The 21,883-nt window shown below is 39.9% G+C and overlaps 3 protein-coding genes across 6 annotated transcripts in view; all 3 read left to right on the top strand.

Annotated features, from left to right (window-relative positions):
• The window catches only part of PRRG1 (proline rich and Gla domain 1), a 280,802-nt gene that overhangs the window by 241,095 nt on the left and 17,824 nt on the right, over positions 1 to 21,883 (top strand). The window lies entirely within an intron of this gene.
• LOC112655464 (ferritin heavy chain) overlaps positions 6,509 to 21,883 on the top strand; it is a 97,917-nt gene continuing 82,542 nt past the window's right edge. The window contains exon 1 of the mRNA XM_049107733.1: positions 6,509 to 6,636. The gene's annotated coding sequence lies outside the window, so the exon portion shown is untranslated. The remainder of the gene's footprint in view (positions 6,637 to 21,883) is intronic.
• LOC112655022 (ferritin heavy chain-like) lies at positions 6,613 to 9,420 on the top strand. The gene has a single exon (XM_049107732.1). The coding sequence runs from the start codon at positions 6,613 to 6,615 to the stop codon at positions 7,189 to 7,191; it is 579 nt and encodes a 192-aa protein (XP_048963689.1). The 3' UTR covers positions 7,192 to 9,420.

A 21,883-nucleotide genomic window follows, 5' to 3' on the forward strand; every position in this document is an offset into this window, starting at 1 on the left:
TTAAATCGTTATGCATCTACTAATTTTATTTGAAAATAAAATGGGTTATGCCTCCCATAGCATGCTAGAAGGAGGTTAGCTATGAATTTAGAGAACAGGGTTTTACCTATTTCCCAAGGAATACTCTAAACCTCTCCTTCCACAAAAGGAAAGGAAAAAAGTCAGAAACTGTCCATTCTAGGATGAGACTGAAATGTAAACTGACACAATATCCAACAGACAATGTGAATTTTTTCTTTATTAATGTTTTCTGTCTTTGTACATAAAACTGCTGTAGGCTATTAGGGCCAAAAAATAAGTTACCAAGAAGTATAAACAATTATGAATATTTTAAAAAGTAGCTACTTTGATAAATGTATTCAGACAAGTGGATGAAAACATATCACCATATTTCATTGATCACCTATTCACACTTTATATTGATGTGCAGCTTATAATCAATAACATGTCATGGATTAATTGAAAGCATTTTTTTCTTTTCTAATACATAAAAAATAGTATGCTTTTCAATTCACAGTATATTTGATAATGTAATACAGGAACGAATCACCTGCCCACTCAAAGATTCCCATCTGGGTGCAGCCACCACTGTAAATCAGTTTCAGTTATAGTAAGTAGCTGCTGATTCCTTTAATATTTGGGGATGTCACTGTTTCCCCTTATCCCCCCAGTGTTAGGGCATAGTCTCCCCTAAGATGAGGCTGATAGTGGTTCTCATTAGTTGGAATATCAGTAACTGTAGAAATAAGATTTCACTTAGCCAGTTCCAAGGTACAATAAAATCAGTGGCAAAGGGAATTGGAACTTTGTGATAGCCCTATATTGTTAGCCTTAGGTCTTAGGGTGTACCCTCAAGCTGAAACAGATGATTTATTCCCCCACTGCATATAAAACAACCAAGGAGCAAAAAGAGGGCTCTGCCTTTTCTTCAAGTGTATGCTTTAAAGACTTGCACTAATGCCATAATGTAAAACAGCATTATTATTTGAATGTTAAGGTATTTTCCATTCCCAAAGATAATATTTGATACTAGTCACTGCTTGTCATGAATAGACTAAAGGCTGATTTTTCCCTCCATTCCATGGCTAAAGAAAGATTTCATGGAATAGGTTCCAATAATATTTATAATTGATAGTCTATGAAAACCAAATCGGTCAAACTCTTCATTTTTCAAATAATAGCCTTACAGAGGCCCATTTACTCCTTTTTCCATAGCAGGATACTGATTGGTACAGCCCAAAATAGGATCCAGGTCTCCTAATTCAGTGTCTTCCTCTCTCCCCTTCCCTCACTTTGCATTGAACACAGTTCTCTCCTGATTTGATTGGTGATAATTTTACCAGGGGTTTTACCAAGAAACAAATTACCTCTAGGTTTCTTATCCTGATTCCCATTAGGCCATTAAGACACATCACAATATACTTATTCAAGTTCAGATATGACTGAAATGGAAACATTGGTGGCTGGTACTTAGCTGGATTTTTAATTTTGCATTTTAAAAGGCTTGAGAACAATACCGTTTGGGACAGGCAAATTAGGTAATATTCTTCCCATCTCTGGACCAATATTGTGAATGCCAAAAAGACTAATGATACATGTAACTTCTGACTGTAATTGGAACTTGTGGCTTTTGATTACTAACCTCCTACTCATAAGCATCATACCATGTAGCTGATACACTTGGAGCACAAAACAGGATGTCTTGAAGAGGAGTAAACCTAATAAAACTTGCAATATAATAGGACCAGTTAGGAATGAATATAGAGGTAGGCTGAGATTTCCTGTTATTATCTGAGAAGTGGCAACCTGAACTTTTAGATAATTCTGAATTTGTTTTGTTTGATAGTAAGATAATTTTCAAAGGAGCTGTCTTTAAGCTAAATAAACTGATGAGGTTTCATTATAATTCCAGATTAATGTCTGAAGATGTAGAAGAGATGATAAAGAATTATTTCTATTTATAAAGTTAATGAAATTTTTCAATTCTACAGAGATTCATTTTTATTACTTTGAAATACATTGTTATAAAGATTCAGGTGCATACTAATAACTAAAATGAGATAAATTAGTAAAAATAATAATTCCCCATTAACTTAGAATTTATATTAGCTTTTCATTCAAACTATTCCATTCCAGGGGTGCCTGGGTGGCTCTATTGGTTGGTATCCGATTCGATTTCAGCTCACGTCATGATCTTGGGGTACTGGGATCAAGCCCCACATGAGGCTTCATGCTCTGTGTAGAGTCTGCTTGAGAGTCTCTCTCTCCTTCTCCTTGTACCCACCCTTTCTCAAATCTAAAAAAAAAAAAAAAGAAAAGAAAGAAATTCTAATTTGTTGTTTTCCATTTTAAATATTTATGTATTTTAGAGAGCATAAGCACATAAGCAGTTAAGGGGTGGGGGCAGAAGGACAGAGGTAGCCCCTGATGTGGGGCTCAATCTTACAACCCTGAGATTATAACCAGAGGTGAAATTAAGAGTCGGATGCTTAACCAACCAAGTCACACAGGTACCCCTATTGTTTTCTATTTTAAAATACTAAAACTTAGGGCAAACTCTAGACAAAACGGAGATAAATAATTATGTACTAGGGATTTTAATATCTCTTCACTTTATCATAAAAAAGCTATTTTATTCCAGTATACAACATTCTTTTTGCCTCTCTACCAGCTCCTGTATTATTCACTTCTATTATCCTAGGAATCCTGTGCAGGTTGATTATGGACTGCCCTCCCATCAACATTCTTGGAGAGGAAAGAAAGTAATTGCCTGAATTAATGGATTCTAAGTTACTAATGAATAGAAATGAGACTGAAACTGTTGATTACTGATCTAAAAACTACTTCACCCCCTTATTCCTTACTAAAAGAACCCCAATTTAGGAGAGTAATAACGTATCTAGATAAATCATAATTAGCCTAAGTCAGGCATAGCAGTATTGTTCCTTTTTTATGACCTGTAATCTCTTCTCTCATTCTTGATATTGCTAATTTATGTCTCCTCTCTTTTTTCCTGATCAGTCTTCTAGACATTTATCTTTTTTTAATTTCAATCCATTTAGTTTTACGTAGTCGACATATTTTTCTTTTGTTCCACTGAATTTTTTGCTCTGTTATCATTTCCTGCCTTCTGTCTGCTTTGCGTATAGATCATTCTTCTTTTTCTAGTTGTTAAGGTAGATTTCTTTATTTAAGATATTTCTCTTATAATCTTGTATGATTTGAATCATTTGAAATGTATTGAGACTTAGTATGGCCTAGAATACGAATTTTCTTGGCAAATAATCCATGTGTATTTGAGAAGAAGGTGCTTCTAAAGAGAAATTAAGTAGTCAATCCCATTAACAATTGCACCCAAAAGCATAAGATACCTAGGAATAAAACTAACCAAAGAGGTAAAGAATCTATACCCTAAAAACTAAAACTACAGAACACTTCTGAAAGAAAGTGAGGAAGACACAAAGAGATGGAAAAATATTCCATGCTCATGGATTGGCAGAATGAACACTGTGAAAATGTCAATGCTACCCAGGGCAATTTACACATTTAATGCAATCCCTATCAAAACACCATGGACTTTCTTCAGAGAGTTGTAACAAATCATCTTAAGATTTCTGTGGAATCAGAAAAGACCCCGAATAGCCAGGGGAATATTGGAAAAGAAAACCAGAGCCGGGGGCATCACAATGCCGGATTTCAAGTTGTACTACAAAGCTGTGATCATGAAGACAGTGTAATACTGGCACAAAAACAGAAACATAGATCAATGGAACAGAATAGAGAACCCAGAAATGGGCCCTCAACTCTATGGTCAACTGATATTCGACAAAGCAGGAAAGACTATCCACTGGAAAAAGGACAGTCTCCTCAATAAATGCTGCTGGGAAAATTGGACAGCCATGTGCAGAAGAATGAAACTAAACCATTCTCTTACAGCAGACACAAAGATAAACTCAAAATGGATGAAAGATCTAAATGTAAGACAAGAATCCATCAAAATCCTAGAGGAGAACACAGGCAACACCCTTTTTGAACTCGGCCACAGCAACTTCTTCCAAGATACATCCATGAAGGCAACGGAAACAAGCAAAAATGAACTATTGGGACTTCATCAAGATAAAAAGCATCTGCACAGCAAAAGAAAAAGCCAACAAAACTCAAAGACAACCTACAGAATAGGAGAAGATATTTGCAAGTGACATATCAGACAAAGGGCTAGTATCCAAGATCTATAAAGAACTTATTAAACTCAACAGCAAAGAAACAAACAATCCAATCATGAAATGGGCAAAAGACATGAACAGAAATTTCACCAAAGAAGACATAGACATGGCCAACAAGCACATGAGAAAATGCTCCACATCCCTTGCCATCAGGGAAATACAAATCAAAACCAAATGAGATACCACCTCACACCAGTGAGAATGGGGAAAATTAACAAGAGAGGAAACAACAAATGTTGGAGAGGATGTGGAGAAAGGGGGGACCCTCTTGCACTGTTGGTGGGAATATGAACTGGTGCAGCCACTCTGGAAAACTGTGTGGAGGTCCCTCAAAGAGTTAAAAATAGAGCTACCCTCTGACCCAGCAATTGCACTCCAGGGGATTCACCCCAAAGATACAGATGCACTGAAATGCCAGGACACCCTGCATCCCGATGCTTATAGCAGTAATGTCCACAATAGCCAAACTGGGGAAGGAGCCTCGGTGTCCATTGAAAGATGAATGGATAAAGAAGATGTGGTCTATGTATACAATGGAATATTACTCAGCCATTAGAAACAACAAATACCCATCATTTGCTTCAATATGGATGGAACTGGAGGGTATTATGCTGAGTTGAGTAAGTCAATCAGAGAAGGACAAACATTATATGGTCTTAGTGAAAGGGAATAAAGGGGAAAGGAGAGAAAATGAGTGGGAAATATCAGAGAAGGGGACAGAACATGAGAGACACCTAACTCTGAGAAACAAACAAGGGGTAGTGGAAGGGGAGGTGGATGGGGGGATGGGGTGACTGGGTGACGGGCACTGAGGGGGGGCACTTGATAGGATGAGAACTTGACAGGATGAGCACTGGATGATATGCTACATGTTGGCAAATCGAACTCCAATAAAAAAAAATACAAAAAAAAGTGCTTCTAAAATGTATTTCAGACTTTCCTCTGTTTTGAATATTATTTCTTCCTTTTTCTCTTCTTTTTCCTCCTAATTGTAACAAGTAATACCACACTGGTCACCTGCAGAGAAGAGAGCTGTGTGGCTTTGACCCCTGAGAATGTATTACCTATTCAGAAAATTATTTTAAGTTTTAGAAATAAACAATGATAACTGAATTATAGTCGTGGCTAAAAATATACACAAAACCTACACACACACACACACACACACACACACACACACAGAAGGATTCTCAGTAGTAGACCAGAAATGATGAGGAATTCTTGGAAGATAGGTAAAGCAAGATGTTATCAGATTAGTTAATTCAGGTAAGTCAATACATCTGCATGGAAAACCAATCACATGCAGAGAAATCTCAAGAATAGTTTTACTGCAGCCGGTCCCAGGTCAACCATGAGATTAAAGAGCTACTCTGAACAGATGTTTTATCTGCCCTGCTCTGAGACGTCCCCAAACCCTACTTATATTGTAAGTAAGCAGTTATAGTATTTGACCTTTCAGCTCCCAAAACTACACAGCAAAGACATTGAGTGAGGTTGAGACAAATGCAGACCAACATAGCAGAAGGGAAACAACTGAGGCACATCTATCTAGAAAGAAGGGGAAAACACTACTCTTTCATCATCAGAATTGCCATCTTTGTTTTGGCAAGAGGGAGGGTCCCTATCTTACCTGCAAGTATCCTGCCATGTATCCCCAAGGAGGAGACTGCTCCCTTATTGACATATTGTGCCTTCCTGTTCCAAGGAAAAGTCTGTTAGTGAAATGGACATCATAACTGTGGATTGCATACATGCTAATTACCTAGGCTAATCAAATGTGCCTTTTTTTTCCTAAATATGGACAAAGGTTTGTAAAATAATTCTGGAAAGTGAAAAAGAAGGTCATGATCAAAAAATGGAACAATATCTGAAGTTAAAAAAATACAGGAAACAGGAGAAAACTTCAAAAAATTTGAATTTACACTCAGAATTTTAAGAATATGAATTTGAATTGAATGAGACTGAATTTGAATAAGAGTCTGAATTTGAATTTGAATAAGATCAGCCTGTGATAGGCTCAGAGAACAAAATAAAGTACTTGGGTAGACACACTATCGCAAAATTTAATAAGCGCCAGGTGCTCAGCACAGGGTCACTCTGCCTCACTCAGGCTCCAACAGAACCTAGAACACAGCCTTTGCGGCCCTCGCTGAGCCGGAAGTGCGCCCCCTTCCCTGGACGACATTTCCGGTCCCCTCCCAGAGCTGTCTCCCATCTCAACCGCCACCTCCCTCAGATCAACCGCCACTGATTCGGGCTCCGGCCTCCCTCACCGCTCACGCTGGGCAATCTCCGAGGCCACCACCGAAGTCGGCCCCGCCGTTGCCCACTCCGTGGCTCTCGTTTCCGCGACGTGTTCGCCCTCGTCCCGGTGCCCGGGCCGCCAGCCATGGCCGCCGCGCCCATCTCCCAGGTTCGCCAGAACTACCACCCCGACTGCGAGGCCGCCGTCGACAGCCGGATCAGCCTGGAGCTGTCCGCCTCCTACGTCTACCAGTCCATGGCCTTCTCCTTCGACCGCGACGACGGGGCCCTGAGGAACTTGGCCCGCTTCTTCCAGCGCCAGGCCCGCGAGGAGACCCAGCACGCCGAGATGCTCGTGGAGCTGCAGAACCGGCGCGGGGGCCGCATCCGTCTGCGCGACGTCAAGAAGCCCGACCGCGACGCCTGGGAGAGCGGCCCGAGGGCCACGGAGTGCGCCCTGCACCTGGAGAAGCGCGTGAACCACAGCCTGCCTGCTCGACCTGACCTGCACCGGCTGGCCACCGACCAGAACGACGCCCAGCTCTGCGACTTCCTGGAGGCCCGCTCCCTCCGTGAGCGAGCGAGCGAGCGAGCGAGGCAAGGCCATCCAAGAGCTCTGGGAGGCTACGGCACCAGCCTGCGCAGCGTGGGGGCCCCGGAAGCCGGCCTGGCCGAGTACCCGTTCGACAGGCTCACCCTGCGCCACAGCCACAAGGAGAACTGACCTGGCACGGACACCTCCCCCGGGCAGGGCCCAGGGCGACTTCCCCTGGGCGCCCCGCCGAGCGTGCATGTTGCAGTATTGCCTTGGCAGAACCTTCAGGTTTTTTTCTTCCAGTTCTGCCATAAATTATAAATAAATAAATAAATAAATAAATAAATAAATAAATAAATAAATAAATAAAAATAAATGAATAAATAAATAATAAAGTTGTTTGGTTTCAATAAAGTTATTTGGTTCAAAACTTTAAAAAGGTCTCTGGTTGATTCCCGTGCAAACCCTTCACCTTTTAAGTTTTACAACAGGTATTCAGGAGTGTCTCTACCCACCAAACCCCATCTACCTCAAATTAAACACTTATAGACTGTGTGTGGGGCGGTGGCCTCAGGCCCTGATAAATGTGGGACCCTGTGCATAGTAAAAGTATAAAAATATTGCCTGAAAATTATGATTAGGGTTCATCTGGGGAAAGAGTGACAGAAATGGGGGTGGCAGAGATTCAAGTAAAGGAGGTCTTCAACTTTACCTGAAAACTTAGTTTGTTACAATATGTAGATACTAATATGTTTGTTGATTCTAGATAGCAAGAAAGGGACCCCAGAAGCCATCATGGCAGAGTACCTCTTTGATAAGCTCACCACGGGCAACAGTGATAAGAGAAACTGAACCTTAGGCTGGCTTTCTCCAAGGTATGAGAGTAGTTGCCTTTGGTCCCCGGTGCAGGACATGCATATTGTCATTAGAAAACTTCCACTTCCTTATAGTGTGCTTATGTGGGATGGGGTGAGATGGGTGATTTGGAGCCCTGGTTCCTGAAGATGCATGTGTATGACAAAAGTATAGAAGAAACATGATCTAGCATTCATAATAGCTTCTGAGAAAGAAGTGAAAAATGGGATTGGGCAGGGATTAAAATAAATGGAGTATTCAACTTTATCTGAATCTTTTTTATTTAGCTCATTATGTCATGCAAGTGTTAATGTTTATTAATTCTCTTTAACAACTTGGGGGCCCTGGAAACTGGCATAGTGGATTACCTGCTTGGCAGGTTCACCCTTGTTGTCAGTGACTATGGGACTGTGTTTTAGGCTTCTCTAGAGACACAGGTATGATTTCAAATAGACATCAGTGCGAGGAATGCATGCTGCCATGACAAAACCTCTGGTTATTAGTTTTTATGCATACTTTCTAATGATTTAGTATAAAGAAAACCCTACTCAGTATAAGCATTGAAAACAAAGATGCTGGGATCCCTGGGTGGCGCAGCGGTTTGGCGCCTGCCTTTGGCCCAGGGCGCGATCCTGGATCGAATCCCACGTCGGGCTCCTGGTGCATGGAGCCTGCTTCTCCCTCTACCTATGTCTCTGCCTCTCTCTCTCTGTGACTATCATAAATAAATAAAAATTAAAAAAAAAAGAAAACAAAGATGCTGAACATCAAATATTTGATAATATGAAGTAGACTGAATCCCCAAGAAAGAAATAATTCATGACATTAATAATTCATAATCATAGAAGACATTGTACAATAATAACCACTCAGTAGAAATTCCAGAAGGAGAAAACAAGAGGTTGTGTAGAGGGTACAGACAATAATCAAATAATTTTTTACAACCACTAAACTCTGGGGCACCTGGGTGGCTCAGTGGTTGAGCTTCTGCCATCGGCTCAGGTCGTGATCCCGCGTCTGGGGATCAAGTCCCAAATAGGGCCCCCTGCAAGGAGCCGGCTTCTCCCTCTGTCTGTCTCTGCCTCACTGTCTATGTCTCTCATGAATAAATAAATAAAATCCTAAAAAAAATAAATTCCAAATACTATTATCATATGTATTTTCTCCTTTAATCTACTAATGTTCTGAATTACTTTAATAGATTTTCCTGTGTGCAGTTATTTTTTTTTTATTCCTGGAATGAAGCTTGATCATTGTTGATTTGCTTTATTACAATGTTTTGAGATATAATTTAGAGATGTAACTGTATAATTTTAAGGTATACAATGATACACTTACATGTTGATTTGATACACTTACATGTTGGGATTTGATTGCCACCATAGCCTTAGCAAAAGCCTCCAACACTTCATATGACTATCGTTTCTATTTGGTGGTGAGATTGCTTAAGGTTTATTCTCTTAGCAATATTCAAGGATATAATACCATTAATTATAATGATCATACTATACATTAGATCTCCAAAGTTGGTACCATTTGATCAACATCTCCCCGTTTGCTTCAACCCCCAGCTTATGATAACAACCATTCTACTCTCTGAGTTGGGCTTTTTAAGTTTTATATATAATTGACAGAATACAGCATTTGTCTTTCTGACTTATTTCATATAATGTCAAGTTTCATCCAAGTTGTTGAAAATGGCATCTTCTTTATCCATCTATCCACTGATCAATATTTAGGTTCTTTCTATATGTGGCCTAGTGTGAGTAATGTTGCATTAAACATTGGGAAGCAGATGTATCTTTGAGATCCTGTTTTAATTTCTTTGGGATAAAAACCAGAAAAGAAATTGCTGGATCATGTAGCAGTTCTATTTTTAATTTTTTGAAGAGTGTCCACTGATGTCCATACCAGCAGTATTGGTTTATAGTTCCACCAACAGTGCACAAGGGTTTCCCTTTTTCCACGTCCTTGCCATTACTCAATATTTCTTGTCTTTTTTTTTAAGATTTTATTTATTTATTCATGAGACACACACAGAGATTGAGAGAGATGCAGAGACACAGGCAGAGGGAGAAGCAGGCTCTATGCAGGGAGCCCGACGTGGGACCCAATCTCTGGTCTCCAGGATCATGCCCTGAGCTGAAGGCAGCGCTAAACTGCTGAGCGACCCAGACTGCCCCTATTTCTTGTCTTTTTAATGATAGCCATTCTAACACAAGTGAAGTGATATCTCATTGTGGCTTTGATTTGCATTTCCCTAATTGACTAATGATGTTGAGCACTGTTTCATAGACTTGTTAGCCATCTGTACCTCTTTGGAAAAATGTTTATTCAGGTTCTCTACCCACGTTATAATTGAGTTGTATAAGTTCTTTATATATTTTGCATATTAACTCCTTATCAGATATATGCTTTCCAGATACTGTCTTCTATTCCAGAGTTTGCCTTATTGATTTACGGTTTCTTTTGCTATGCAGAAGTTTTTTAGATTAATGCAGTCCCGCCCCCCTTTTTTTTTTGCTTTTGTTGCTTGTGCTTTTTGTTTTATATCCAAAACCATTATCAAAAAACTTTTTTTCCTGTGTGATCTTCAAGGAGTTTTATGGCTTCAGGTCTTAGGTTTAAGCCTTTAATCCTTTTTGAGTTAATTTTTGGGAATGTTATAAGATAGGGGTCCAGTTTCATTCTTCTGCATGTGGTTTCTCAATTTTCCCACCACAATGTATCAAAGACACTGTCCTTTCCCCACTGACTATTCTTTGCTCCCTTGTCAATTATTAATTGAACATTTATGCAAGAGTTTATTTCTGAGTTTTTGATTATGTTCCATTGGACTATGTGTCTGTTTTCATGCCAGTGCCATATTATTTTGATTGTTTAATTCAGGAGGTACAATGTGTCCAGCTATGTTCTTTCTTCAGATTGCTTTGGATATTCTGGGTCTTTTGTTGCTCCATAGGAATTTTCATAAGGTTTACAGTGAATCTATAGATGACTTTCGGTAGTATGGACATTTTAACCATATCAGTTCTTCTGATCTATGAACACAGGATATTTTTCTATATATCTGTCATCTTCAATTTCATGAAATTCTAAAGTTTTCAGTATACAGAGCTTTCACCTCCTTGGTTAAATTTATCCTTAAGTATTCTATTGGTTTTGATGCTAATGTAAATGGAATTGTATTCTTTATTTCTTGTTTTTAGTGTATAGAATGGAACTGTTTGTGTTGATTTTGTATCCTGTAACTTTTCTGAATTCATTATTTCTAACAGGTTTTTGGTGGAGTCTTTAAGACTTTCTAGATATAAAAGTATATCATCTGCAAAGACAATTTGACTTTTTCCTTTCTAATATGGATGCTTTTTGTATTTCTTGCCTGCATGCTCTGGCGAGGACTTCCAGTAGTATAATGAATATGAGTGGTGAGAGCGGGCACCTTTGTCTCAATCCTGATCTCAGAGGAAAAGCTTTTACCATTGTGGGTGATGTCATAGCTTGTTCTTTGTGACCATTATTATGCTGAGGTATCTTTGTATACTCAATTTGTTGAGAGATTTTTTTACAGATTTTACTTATTTATTCATGAGAGACACAGACAAAGGGAGAAGCAGGCTCGATGAGGGGAGCCTGATGTGGGACTTGATCCCAGCACCCGGGATCACGCCCTGAGCTGAAGGCAGATGCTCAACCACTGAGCCACCCAGGTGTCCCTGTTTAGGGTTTTTAATCTTAAATAGATGTTGAATTTTGCCAGATTCCTTTTTTCTGCATCTATTGAAATGATACGATTTTTAACCTTCATTTTGTTAAAGTGGTATATTGCATTGATTGATTTGTGTCTGGTGAACCAACCTTGCATCCCTGGAGTAAATGCCCCTTGATAATGGTACATAATCCTATTAAAGTATTATTTAATTTGGTTTACTAATACTTTGTTGAGTTTAATATTTATGTTCACCAGAGATATTGACTTCTAATTTTCTTGTGATATCCTTGTCTGGTTTTAGTATCAAAATGTTGCCCTTGTAAAATGAATTTGGAAATGTTCTGCAAATTTTTTTGGAGTAGTTTGATAAGAATTTGTATTCTTTTTTAAATGTCTGGCAGAATCCTACAGTAAAACTGTCTAATCCTGGACTTTTCTTTGTTGGGCAGTTTTTGATTACTGATTCAGTCTCATTACTACTAATTGGTCTATTCATATTTTCTATTTCGTCATGATTCTGTTTTGGTAGGTTGTAGGTTTCTCAGAAATTATCCATTTTTTCTAGTTTTTCCAGTTTGTTGTTACATATAGTTGAACAACATGGGAGTTAGGTGCACCAACCCCCGGGCAGTCAGAAATATGAGAATAACTTTTGACTCCCCAGAAACTTTACTACTAACAGCCTACTATTAACCAGAAGCCTTACCAATAATACAAATAGCTAGTCAACACATATTTTATATGTGTTATAATACTGTATTCTTACAATAAAGCTAGATAAAATGAAATGTTACTAAGAAAATCATTAAAGAAAATACACTTATGGTACTGTAAAAAGTCCACATGTAAGTGGACTTCTGCAGTTCGAATTCTAAGTCAACTGTAATTGTAGTAGTCTCTTTAAGTTCATTTGTATTTCTGTTGTAATTGTCTCCTCTTTTATTTTTTTTAAGATTTTATTTATTTACTCATGAAAGACTCAGAGAGAGAGGCAGAGACATAGGCAGATGGAAAAGCAGGTTCCATGCAGGAAGCCCAATGTGGGACTCAATCCTGGAACTCTGGGATCATGGCCTGAGCCAAAGGCTCAACCACGGAGACACCCAGGCGTCCTTCCTCTTTTATTTCTGATTTTGTCTGAATCTTCTCTTTTTTTCCTTACTCTAGTTCATTGTTTTTTAAAATTTTTTTTCATTTTATCAACATTCTATAATGTAATATCTACATTTATAAATTTTTAAAAATCTTCAAAATCATTCCAAAATAAACAAGTAATATTCCATATGTTCTGCAATTTTTTTTGACTTTCAAAATACTAGCAGTATCTTGGGAGTGTCCTGCCAAGTAATTATTGGAGGACAAAGTTCATATTGATCTGTAGGTACTGATTCAAATGTGGAAATGGGTCTCGTGATCCTAGGTATGTCTGGGTATTGCATCAACAAAACCGATTTCCTGAACCCGGGACCAGTCTTCCCTATTTCCATAGAAAATGCCTCTGTCAGAAGGTGCCCAACTGAAGCCAGCTACAGGAGTATTAGCAGGGACTCAGAGTGTTGCCACTGACTCCAAGCAATGGGTAGAGTTGTTCTTGCTTGAAGATCTCCTGACAGAAGAGATGAACATTTTTACCCCAAAGGCTTGAGAACAGAAAGGATAATTGAATGAATGAATGAACGAACAAGTGAATTTCGAGAAAATCAAAGGTGGTTTAAGAATTCCAGAGAGGTTTTCTGATCATTTGATTTCATTTATCCTTTCAAAAATTAGCTGTTAATTTTCTTGGTCTTTTTATTTTATTATAATAATAAATTTATTTTTTATTGGTGTTCAATTTGCCAACATACAGAATAACACCCAGTGCTCATCCCATCAAGTGCCCCCCTCAGTGCCCATAGCCCAGTCACCCCTAACCCCCGCCCTCCTCCCCTTCCACCACCCCTAGTTCATTTCCCAGAGTTAGGAGTCTACATGTTCTGTCTCCCTTTCTGATATTTCCTACACATTTCTTCCCCGTTCCCTTCTATTCCCATTCACTATTATTTATATTCCCCAAATGAATGAGACCATATAATGTTTGTCCTTCTCCGACTGACTTATTTCACTCAGCATAATACCCTCCAGTTCCATCCACGTTGAAGCAAATGGTGGGTATTTGTCATTTCTAATGGCTGAGTAATATTCCATTGTATACATAAACCACATCTTCTTTATCCATTCACCTTTTGATGAGAACTGAGGCTCCTTCCCCAGTTTGGCTATTGTGGACATTGCTGCTAGAAACATCGGGGTGCAGGTGTCCCAGCGTTTCACTGCATCTACATCTTTGGGGTAAATCCCCAGCAGTGCAATTGCTGGGTCGTAGGGCAGGTCTATTTTTAACTCTTTGAGGAATCTCCACACAGTTTTCCAGAGTGGCTGCACCAGTTCACATTCGCACCAACAGGGTAAGAGGGTTCTCTTTTTTCCGCATCCTCTCCAACATTTGTGGTTTCCTGCCTTGTTAATTTTCCCCATTCTCACTGGTGTGAGGTGGGATCTCATTGTGGTTTGGATTTGTATTTCCCTGATGGCAAGTGATGCGGAGCATTTTCTCATGAGTGTGTTGGCCATGTCTATGTCTTCCTCTATGACATTTCTGTTCATGTCTTTTGCCCATTTCATAATTGGATTGTTTGTTTCTTTGGTGTTGAGTTTAATAAGTTCTTTATAGATCTTGGACACTAGCCCTTTATCTGATATGTCATTTGCAAATATCTTCTCCCACTCTGTAGGTTGTCTTTTAGTTTTTGTTGACTGTATCTTTTGCTGTGCAAAAGCTTCTTATCTAGATGAAGTCCCAATAGTTCATTTTTGCTTTTGTTTCTTTTGACTTCATGGATGTATCTTGCAAGAAGTTACTGTGGCCGAGTTCAAAAACGGTGTTGCCTGTGTTCTCCTCTAAGATTTTGATGGAATCTTGTCTCACATTTAGACTGTTTTTCTTCCAGTGGATAGTCTTTCCTCCTTCATCGAATATCAGTTGACCATACAGTTGAGAGTCCACTTCTATGTTCTCTATTCTGTTCCATTTATCTATGTGTCTGTTTTTGTGCCAGTACCACACTGTCTTGATGACCACTGCTTTGTAGTACAACCTGAAATCTGGCATTGTGATGCCCCCAGATATGGTTTTGTTTTTTAAATATCCCCTGGCTATTCGGGATCTTTTCTGATTCCACACAAATCTTAAAATATTTGTTCTAACTCTCTGAAGAAAGTCCATGGTATTTTGATAGGGATTGCATTAAACGGGTAAATTGCCCTGGGTAACATTGACATTTTCACAATATTAATTCTGCCAATCCAAGAGCATGGAATATTTTTCCATCTCTTTGTGTCTTCCTCAATTTCTTTCAGAAGTGTTCTATAGTTTTTAGGGTATACATCCTTTGCCTCTTTGGTTAGGTTTATTCCTAGGTCTCTTATGCTTTTGGGTACAATTGTAAATGGGATTGACTCCTTAATTTCTCTTTCTTCAGTCTGATTGTTAGTGTATAGAAATGCCACTGACTTCTAGGCATTGATTTTGTATCCTGCCACACTGCCAAATTGCTATATGAGTTCTAGCAATCTTGGGGTGGAGTCTCTTGGGTTTTCTATGTAGAGTATCATGTCATCGGCAAAGAGGGAGAGTTTGACTTCTTTGCCAATTTGAATGCCTTTAATGTCTTTTTGTTGTCTGGTTGCTGAGGCTAGGACTTCTAGTACTATGTTGAATAGCAGTGGTGAGAGTGGACATCCCTGTCTTGTTCCTGATCTTAGGGGAAAGGCTCCCAGTGCTTCCCCATTGAGATTTATATTTCGTGTGGGTTTTTCATAGATGGCTTTTAAGATGTTGAGGAATGTTCCCTCTATCCCTACATTCTGAAGAGTTTTGATCAGGAATGGATCTGTATTTTGTCAAATGCTTTCTCTGCATCTATTGAGAGGATCATAGGGTTCTTGGTTTTTCTCTTGCTGATATGATGAATCACATTGATTGTTTTACCAGCCTTACCAGAGTGTTGAACCAGCCTTGTGTCCCGGGAATAAATCCTACTTGGTCATGGTGAATAATTTTCTTAATGTACTGTTGTATCCTATTGGCTAGTATCTTGTTGAGAATTTTTGCATCCATGTTCATCAGGGATATTGGTCTATAATTCTCCTTTTTGGTGGGATCTTTGTCTGGTTTTGGAATTAAGGTAATGCTGGCCTCACAGAATGAATTTCGAAGTACTCCATCTCTTTCTATCTTTCCAAACAGCTTTAGTAGAATATGTATGGTTTCTTCTTTAAATATTTGATAGAATTCCCCAGGGCAGCCATCTGGCCCTGGACTTTTGTGTCTTGGGAGGTTTTTGATGACTGCTTCAATTTCCTCCCTGGTTATTGGCCTCTTCAGGTTTTCTATTTCTTCCTGATCCAGTTTTGGTAATTTGTGGCTTTCCGGAAATGCGTCCATTTCTTCTAGATTGCCTAATTTATTGGCGTATAGCTGTTCATAATGTGTTTTTAAAATCGTTTGTATTTCCTTGGTGTTGGTAGTGATCTCTCCTTTCTCACTTATGATTTTATTAATTTGAGTCTTTTCTCTCTTCTTTTTAATAAGGCTGGCTAATGGTTTATCTATCTTATTAATTCTTTCAAAGAACCAACTCCTGGTTTTGTTGATCTGTTCCACAGTTCTTCTGGTCTCGATTTCATTGAGTTCTGCTCGAATCTTTATTAACTCTCTTCTTCTGCTGGGTGTAGGATCTATTTGCTGTTTTTTCTCTAGCTCCTTTAGGTGTAAGGTTAGCTTTTGTATTTGAGTTCTTTCAGTTTTTTGAGGGATGCTTGTATTGCGATGTATTTCCCCCTCAGGACTGCTTTTGCTGTATCCTTAATTTTCTGGTTGACCCTTTCATCTTTTAGCAGGATGGTCCTTAACCTCCATGTGTTTGACGTCCTTCCAAACTTCTTGTTGTGATTTAGTTCTAATTTCAAGGCATTATGGTCTGAGAATATGCAGGGGATGATCCCAATCTTTTGGTATCAGTTAAGACCTGATTTGTGACCCAGTATGTGGTCTATTCTGGAGAAAGTTGCATGTGCACTTGAGAAGAATGTGTATTCAGTTGAGTTTGGATGTAAAGTTCTGTAGATATCTGTGAAATCCATCTGGTCCAGTGTATCATTTAAAGCTCTCGTTTCTTTGGAGATGTTGTGCTTAGAAGACCTATCGAGTGTAGAAAGTGCTAGATTGAAGTCACCAAGTATAAGTGTATTATTATCTAAGTATGTCTTAATTTTGGTTATTAATTGATTGATATATTTGGCCGCTCCCACATTCGGGGCATAAATATTGAGGATTGTTAAGTCCTCTTGTTGGATAGATCCTTTAAGTATGATATAGTGTCCCTCTTCATCTCTCACCACAGTCTTCGGGGTAAATTTTAGTTTATCTGATATAAGGATGGCTACCCCTGCTTTCTTTTGAGGACCATTTGAATGGTAAATGGTTCTCCAACCTTTTATTTTCAGGCTGTAGGTGTCCTTCTGTCTAAAATGAGTCTCTTGTAGACAGCAAATAGATGGGTCCTGCTTTTTTATCCAGTCTGACACCCTGCGCCTTTTGATGAAGTCATTAAGCCCGTTCACATTCAGAGTTACTATTGAAAGATTTGAGTTTAGTGTCATCATGATATCTATTCAGTCTCTGTTTTTGTGGTTTGTTCCATTGGACTTCTCCTTAAAGGGAAATTTTGAGAGTCCCCCTTAAAATTTCTTGCAGAGCTGGTTTGGAGGTCACATATTCTTTCAGTTCGTGCCTGTCTTGGAAGCTCTTTATCTCTCCTTCCGTTTTGAATGAGAGCCTTGCTGGATAAAGGATTCTTGGTTGCATGTTCTTCTCATTTAGGACCCTGAATATATCCTGCCAGCCCTTTCTGGCCTGCCAGGTCTCTGTGGAGAGGTCTGCTGTTACCCTAATACTCCTCTCCATAAAAGGGATTTCTTGTCTCTTGCTGCTTTAAGGATCTTCTCTTTATTTTTGGAATTTGCAAACTTCACTATTAAATGTCGAGGTGTTGAACGGTTTTTATTGATTTTAGGGGGGGATCTCTCTATTTCCTGGATGTGAATGCCTGTTTCCCTTCCCAGATTAGGAAAGTTTTCAGCTAGAATTTGTTCAAATACATATTCTGGCCCTCTGTCCCTTTCTTCGCCCTCGGGAACACCAATTAAACGTAGGTTTTTCTTCCTCAGGCTGTCGTTTATTTCCCTTAATCTATCTTCATGGTCTTTTAATTGTTTGTCTCTTTTTTCCTCAGTTTCCCTCTTTGCTATCAACTTGTCTTCTATGTCACTCACTCGTTCTTCCACCTTGTTAACCCTCGTCGTTAGGACTTCTAGTTTGGATTGCATCTCATTCAATTGATTTTTAATTTCTGCCTGATTAGCTCTAAATTCTGCAGTCATGAAGTCTCTTGAGTCCTTTATGCTTTTTTCTAGAGCCACCAGTAGCTGTATAATAGTGCTTCTGAATTGGCTTTCTGACATTGAATTGTAATCCAGATTTTGTAACTCTGTGGGAGAGAGGACTGTTTCTGATTCTTTCTTTTGAGGTGAGGTTTTCCTTCTAGTCATTTTGTTCAATGCAGAGTGGCCAAAAACAAGTTGTATTAGGAAAAGGAGGAAAAGAGAGGAGAGAAAAAAGGGAGGAAAAGAGAAAAAGAAAGGAAAAAAAGGGTGGGGGAAGCAAACAGAAATCAAAAAGAAAAAGAAAAAAAAACACAGGGGAGTATCCTCTGATTCTGTATACTGTAAGTCCCTTGACTTCCCTTGGAACTTTCCAGTGCTGCTTGGTCAATAATTTGTTTTTCCCGTCCCTCTAGCTGGTCTTCTCCGGGAGGGGGCTGCTTTGCTGATTTTCAGGTATTAGCACTTGGGGGAGCTGCTCTGGCCCCTGCCTGGTTTAGGGCTCAGTGAGTAATGTTTATCCTGTTTATCCGGTGAGGCCCCTGTGAGGCTCAGTGGGGGTTGTTTACCCTGTGAGGCCCCAGGAGGAGCAACCACAGTGGCGGTGGCCAGCTCTGGAGCCCTGGATTCAGCTCCCGCAGTAACTACAGAGCTCTCAGTCTGCAGGCGTGTGGATGCTCCGGGGGGCGGGGGGCCGCTTATCTGCTCAGCTCGGGGCAGGAGCGTCCTTTCTGTCCTGTGCCCTCCTGGCCTCTGCCTGTCCGGGCGGGGTGGGGGCAGGCTGGATCCTGGGCTGTGTCCCCCGCGCTCTGTGCTCTCCGGGCCTGCACTGTTGGAATCGCGCTCCCGGGCCGTGCAGCCCCCTCTCCATGAAGCCGCCAGAGCCTCTCTGTGGAGCTGCCCGAGCCCCTCCGAGCTGCTCCCGGGTCAAGACGTGTGCACTCGTTGCAGCCCTTTAGGGAGCTCTGCCGTGGGGCGTGGCGCACTCTCCCCAGGGCACAGGTGTCTGTTAGTGTCCCAGGGAGCCTGAGGGCATCCCCGCCCTCCTGGGGTCCTGCTCGAACTCCCTGCGGGCGCCTTTCCACCCAGGAAGATTGGTTCAGCTCCTGCTTCTCCAGGAAGGGGCTTTCCTGTCCTGGGGGCACTCGCCCCGGCCTCAGCCCGGCTCCTTGCGGGGCCCCTCCCCCTTGGAGGCCTTTTGTTTCTTTATTTCTCCCCCCCCCCCCCCCCCCGTCTTCCTACCTTGATAGAAGCCCGAACTCTTCTCACTGTAGCATTCCAGCTGTTCTCTCTTTAAATCTCGGGCCGAATTCGTAGATTTTCAGTATGATTTGAAGGTTATTATCTAGGTAAGTTGGTGGGGACAGGTGACTTGGGGACCCTACTCTTCAGCCATCTTGCCCCGCCTCCCTCTTCTTTTTAAAACAAATGTTCTGGTCTCCATTTCATGTATTTCTCATGTGATTTTTTTAAATAGTTCCTTCCTTGTGCTAACTTTGGGCTTAGTTTGTTCTTTTTCTAGTTCCTTGGCATGTAAAGTTAAGTTGTTTAAGATCTTTTTATCTTGATCTTTTTTTTTCTTGTAGACATTCATCAATATATACTTCCCTCTTAGAACTGCTTTTCCTGCATCTCATTTTTTTTTTGTATGTTGTGTTTACCTTTTTTGTTTAATTCAAGATATTATTCTGATCCCCTTTTGAATTCTTTGACCCATTGGTTGCTCAGGAGTGTGTTCTTTTGTTGTTTTTAAGTTTTTATTTTTAAGTAACCCCCAATGTGGGGCTTGAACTTACGACCCTGTGATTAAGTCTTGAACACTCAGTGTGTGTGCCAGCCAGGCACCCCTATACTAAGTCTCTTATATAGGCAGCATTATCATTGGACCTTGTTTTTTGTTTCATTTTTATCCACTTAGCCATTCTGTCTTTTGACTGGAGAATTTAATCCTTTTAAATTTAAAATACCTATTGCTAGGTAAGGACTTCTATTGACATCTTGTTCATTGTTTTCTGTTTTTTCTGTTGATATCTTCCTTTGTGACTTGAGGACTATTTGTAGTGGTATCCTTTGACTTTTACCATATATATATATATATATATATAATTTTTTTTTTTGGTATCTAATACAGTCCTCCTGTGTCTTTGGGGTCAGTTACTGGAAGATTATTGTCATCGTTTGGTTGTGTCATGTTTCCTTGATTTTTTTTCATGTTCCTTGAAGTTTTGCATTGTTTTGTTTTCATTTGAAGTACCAGTCTTCTTTTACAATCTTTACTAATTGCCTTCAGGAGAGAAATACTTGCCATTAGCCCAGGTAGTCATTCTGAGACTTTGTCAGACTTTGGATACAGCTGCTCTGCACTTCTTACTCCCTCTCGTGGCAGAATTCTTCAGCTTTCTCTTATGCCATCTCTCCATCCTTTAATGCATCAGGCCAGGTATTGACAGTCTCACTTTTGTTTTCCAAAGAGTAGTACTAAAGCTTAAGTTTGTGGTAACTAGCCATTTGCCAAGTCACTTTTGCCACTGCTGACATAAATGTGCTAATGAGGATGCATAGAAAACCACTGAAATCTGCAAGTCAGAAACCACAAATTTGAGCTGTAGTGAGCTTTGGGAAGACAAAGGTGAGAGGAGTGCATGCAGGGAGCTGACCACAGTGTTGCAAAAGCGTATGGTGGAGGCATTCTGAGTGCTAGAGGTAGGCATGGACCAGTTGAGGTCATCTGTGGGCAGGTTTCTTGATGAAGTGTAAGACACAGTTGGTGGATTCATGTCCCCTTAATACCCTGAGAATCTTAGCTGCTGGCTCTCCCAGCCTCTTCCTGATTCCCAATCATGTAGCTGAAGATTGAGTACTTCTCTCCAGTGTCCCAGATTTGTATTTTCTACCAACAGTGTACAGAAGTTCTCTGGAAACCTGAACTTCTACAAAGGCTCTCTAATCTGTGGATGCTTGTGTAAATCATTGTTTTCCAAGGGCTCCTGAACTGTAGCCCCAAGTTGGACTGGAACCAGTTCACAGGCCACTATAGGGTCCATAGCTGGGAACAAAGTCTGTATGCCTTTACCCAATGCACCAGGTGGTTGAGACTCCTGAGTCATTTGGCATATGGAGCTAGATCATTTCATAGAGCCCACAAAGGCACTTCTGTCTATGGATGGATGCCAAATGATGTTGGGGTGGGAGGATACAAAAGCAAGAGATGTCTTATTACACCATGATGCTGACATCACTCCTGCTAATATTTCTATTTAAGATTTTGCATCTTTCTACCTTAACATGTAGTTTTCTTTCCAGGTGTGTGAGTGTCATCTTTGTCCTGTTTTGGTATTATTTCTAGCCCTGTAAAATGAAAAAATTTTTTTCATTTGTATATTCTCTGGAGTAGTTTTCATATTATAGTGGTTTTTTTGTTCTAAGAAGATTTAATAGAATTCACATTAAAATTATCTGGGTTTCCTCTCTTTTTAAAGAGATTCCTTTATTTCTGTAAAAAATGGCATTGGGATTTTGATAGGGATAATATTGAATCTATAGGGGTTTTGGGTAGCACAGGTATTTTAAAAGTATCAAGTCTTCTATTCCATTAACATGATCTGTCTTTACACGTACTTGTTTCTTTAATTTTTTCAGCCAAGTTTTATATCACATTGATTATCATATGTTCAACTATCCTCATGCCCCAAGGATAAATCCCACTTGTTGAGGTCTGTTGCATCTATATACATCAGAAATACTGGCATGTAGCTTTCTTTTATCATACTGTTATTTTCTCACTTTGGAATCAAAATAAATACTGCCCTCGTAGAATGAGTCTTGGAAGGG

This window comes from Canis lupus, chromosome X (assembly GCF_003254725.2).
Source record: "Canis lupus dingo isolate Sandy chromosome X, ASM325472v2, whole genome shotgun sequence".
NCBI lineage: Eukaryota > Metazoa > Chordata > Mammalia > Carnivora > Canidae > Canis > Canis lupus.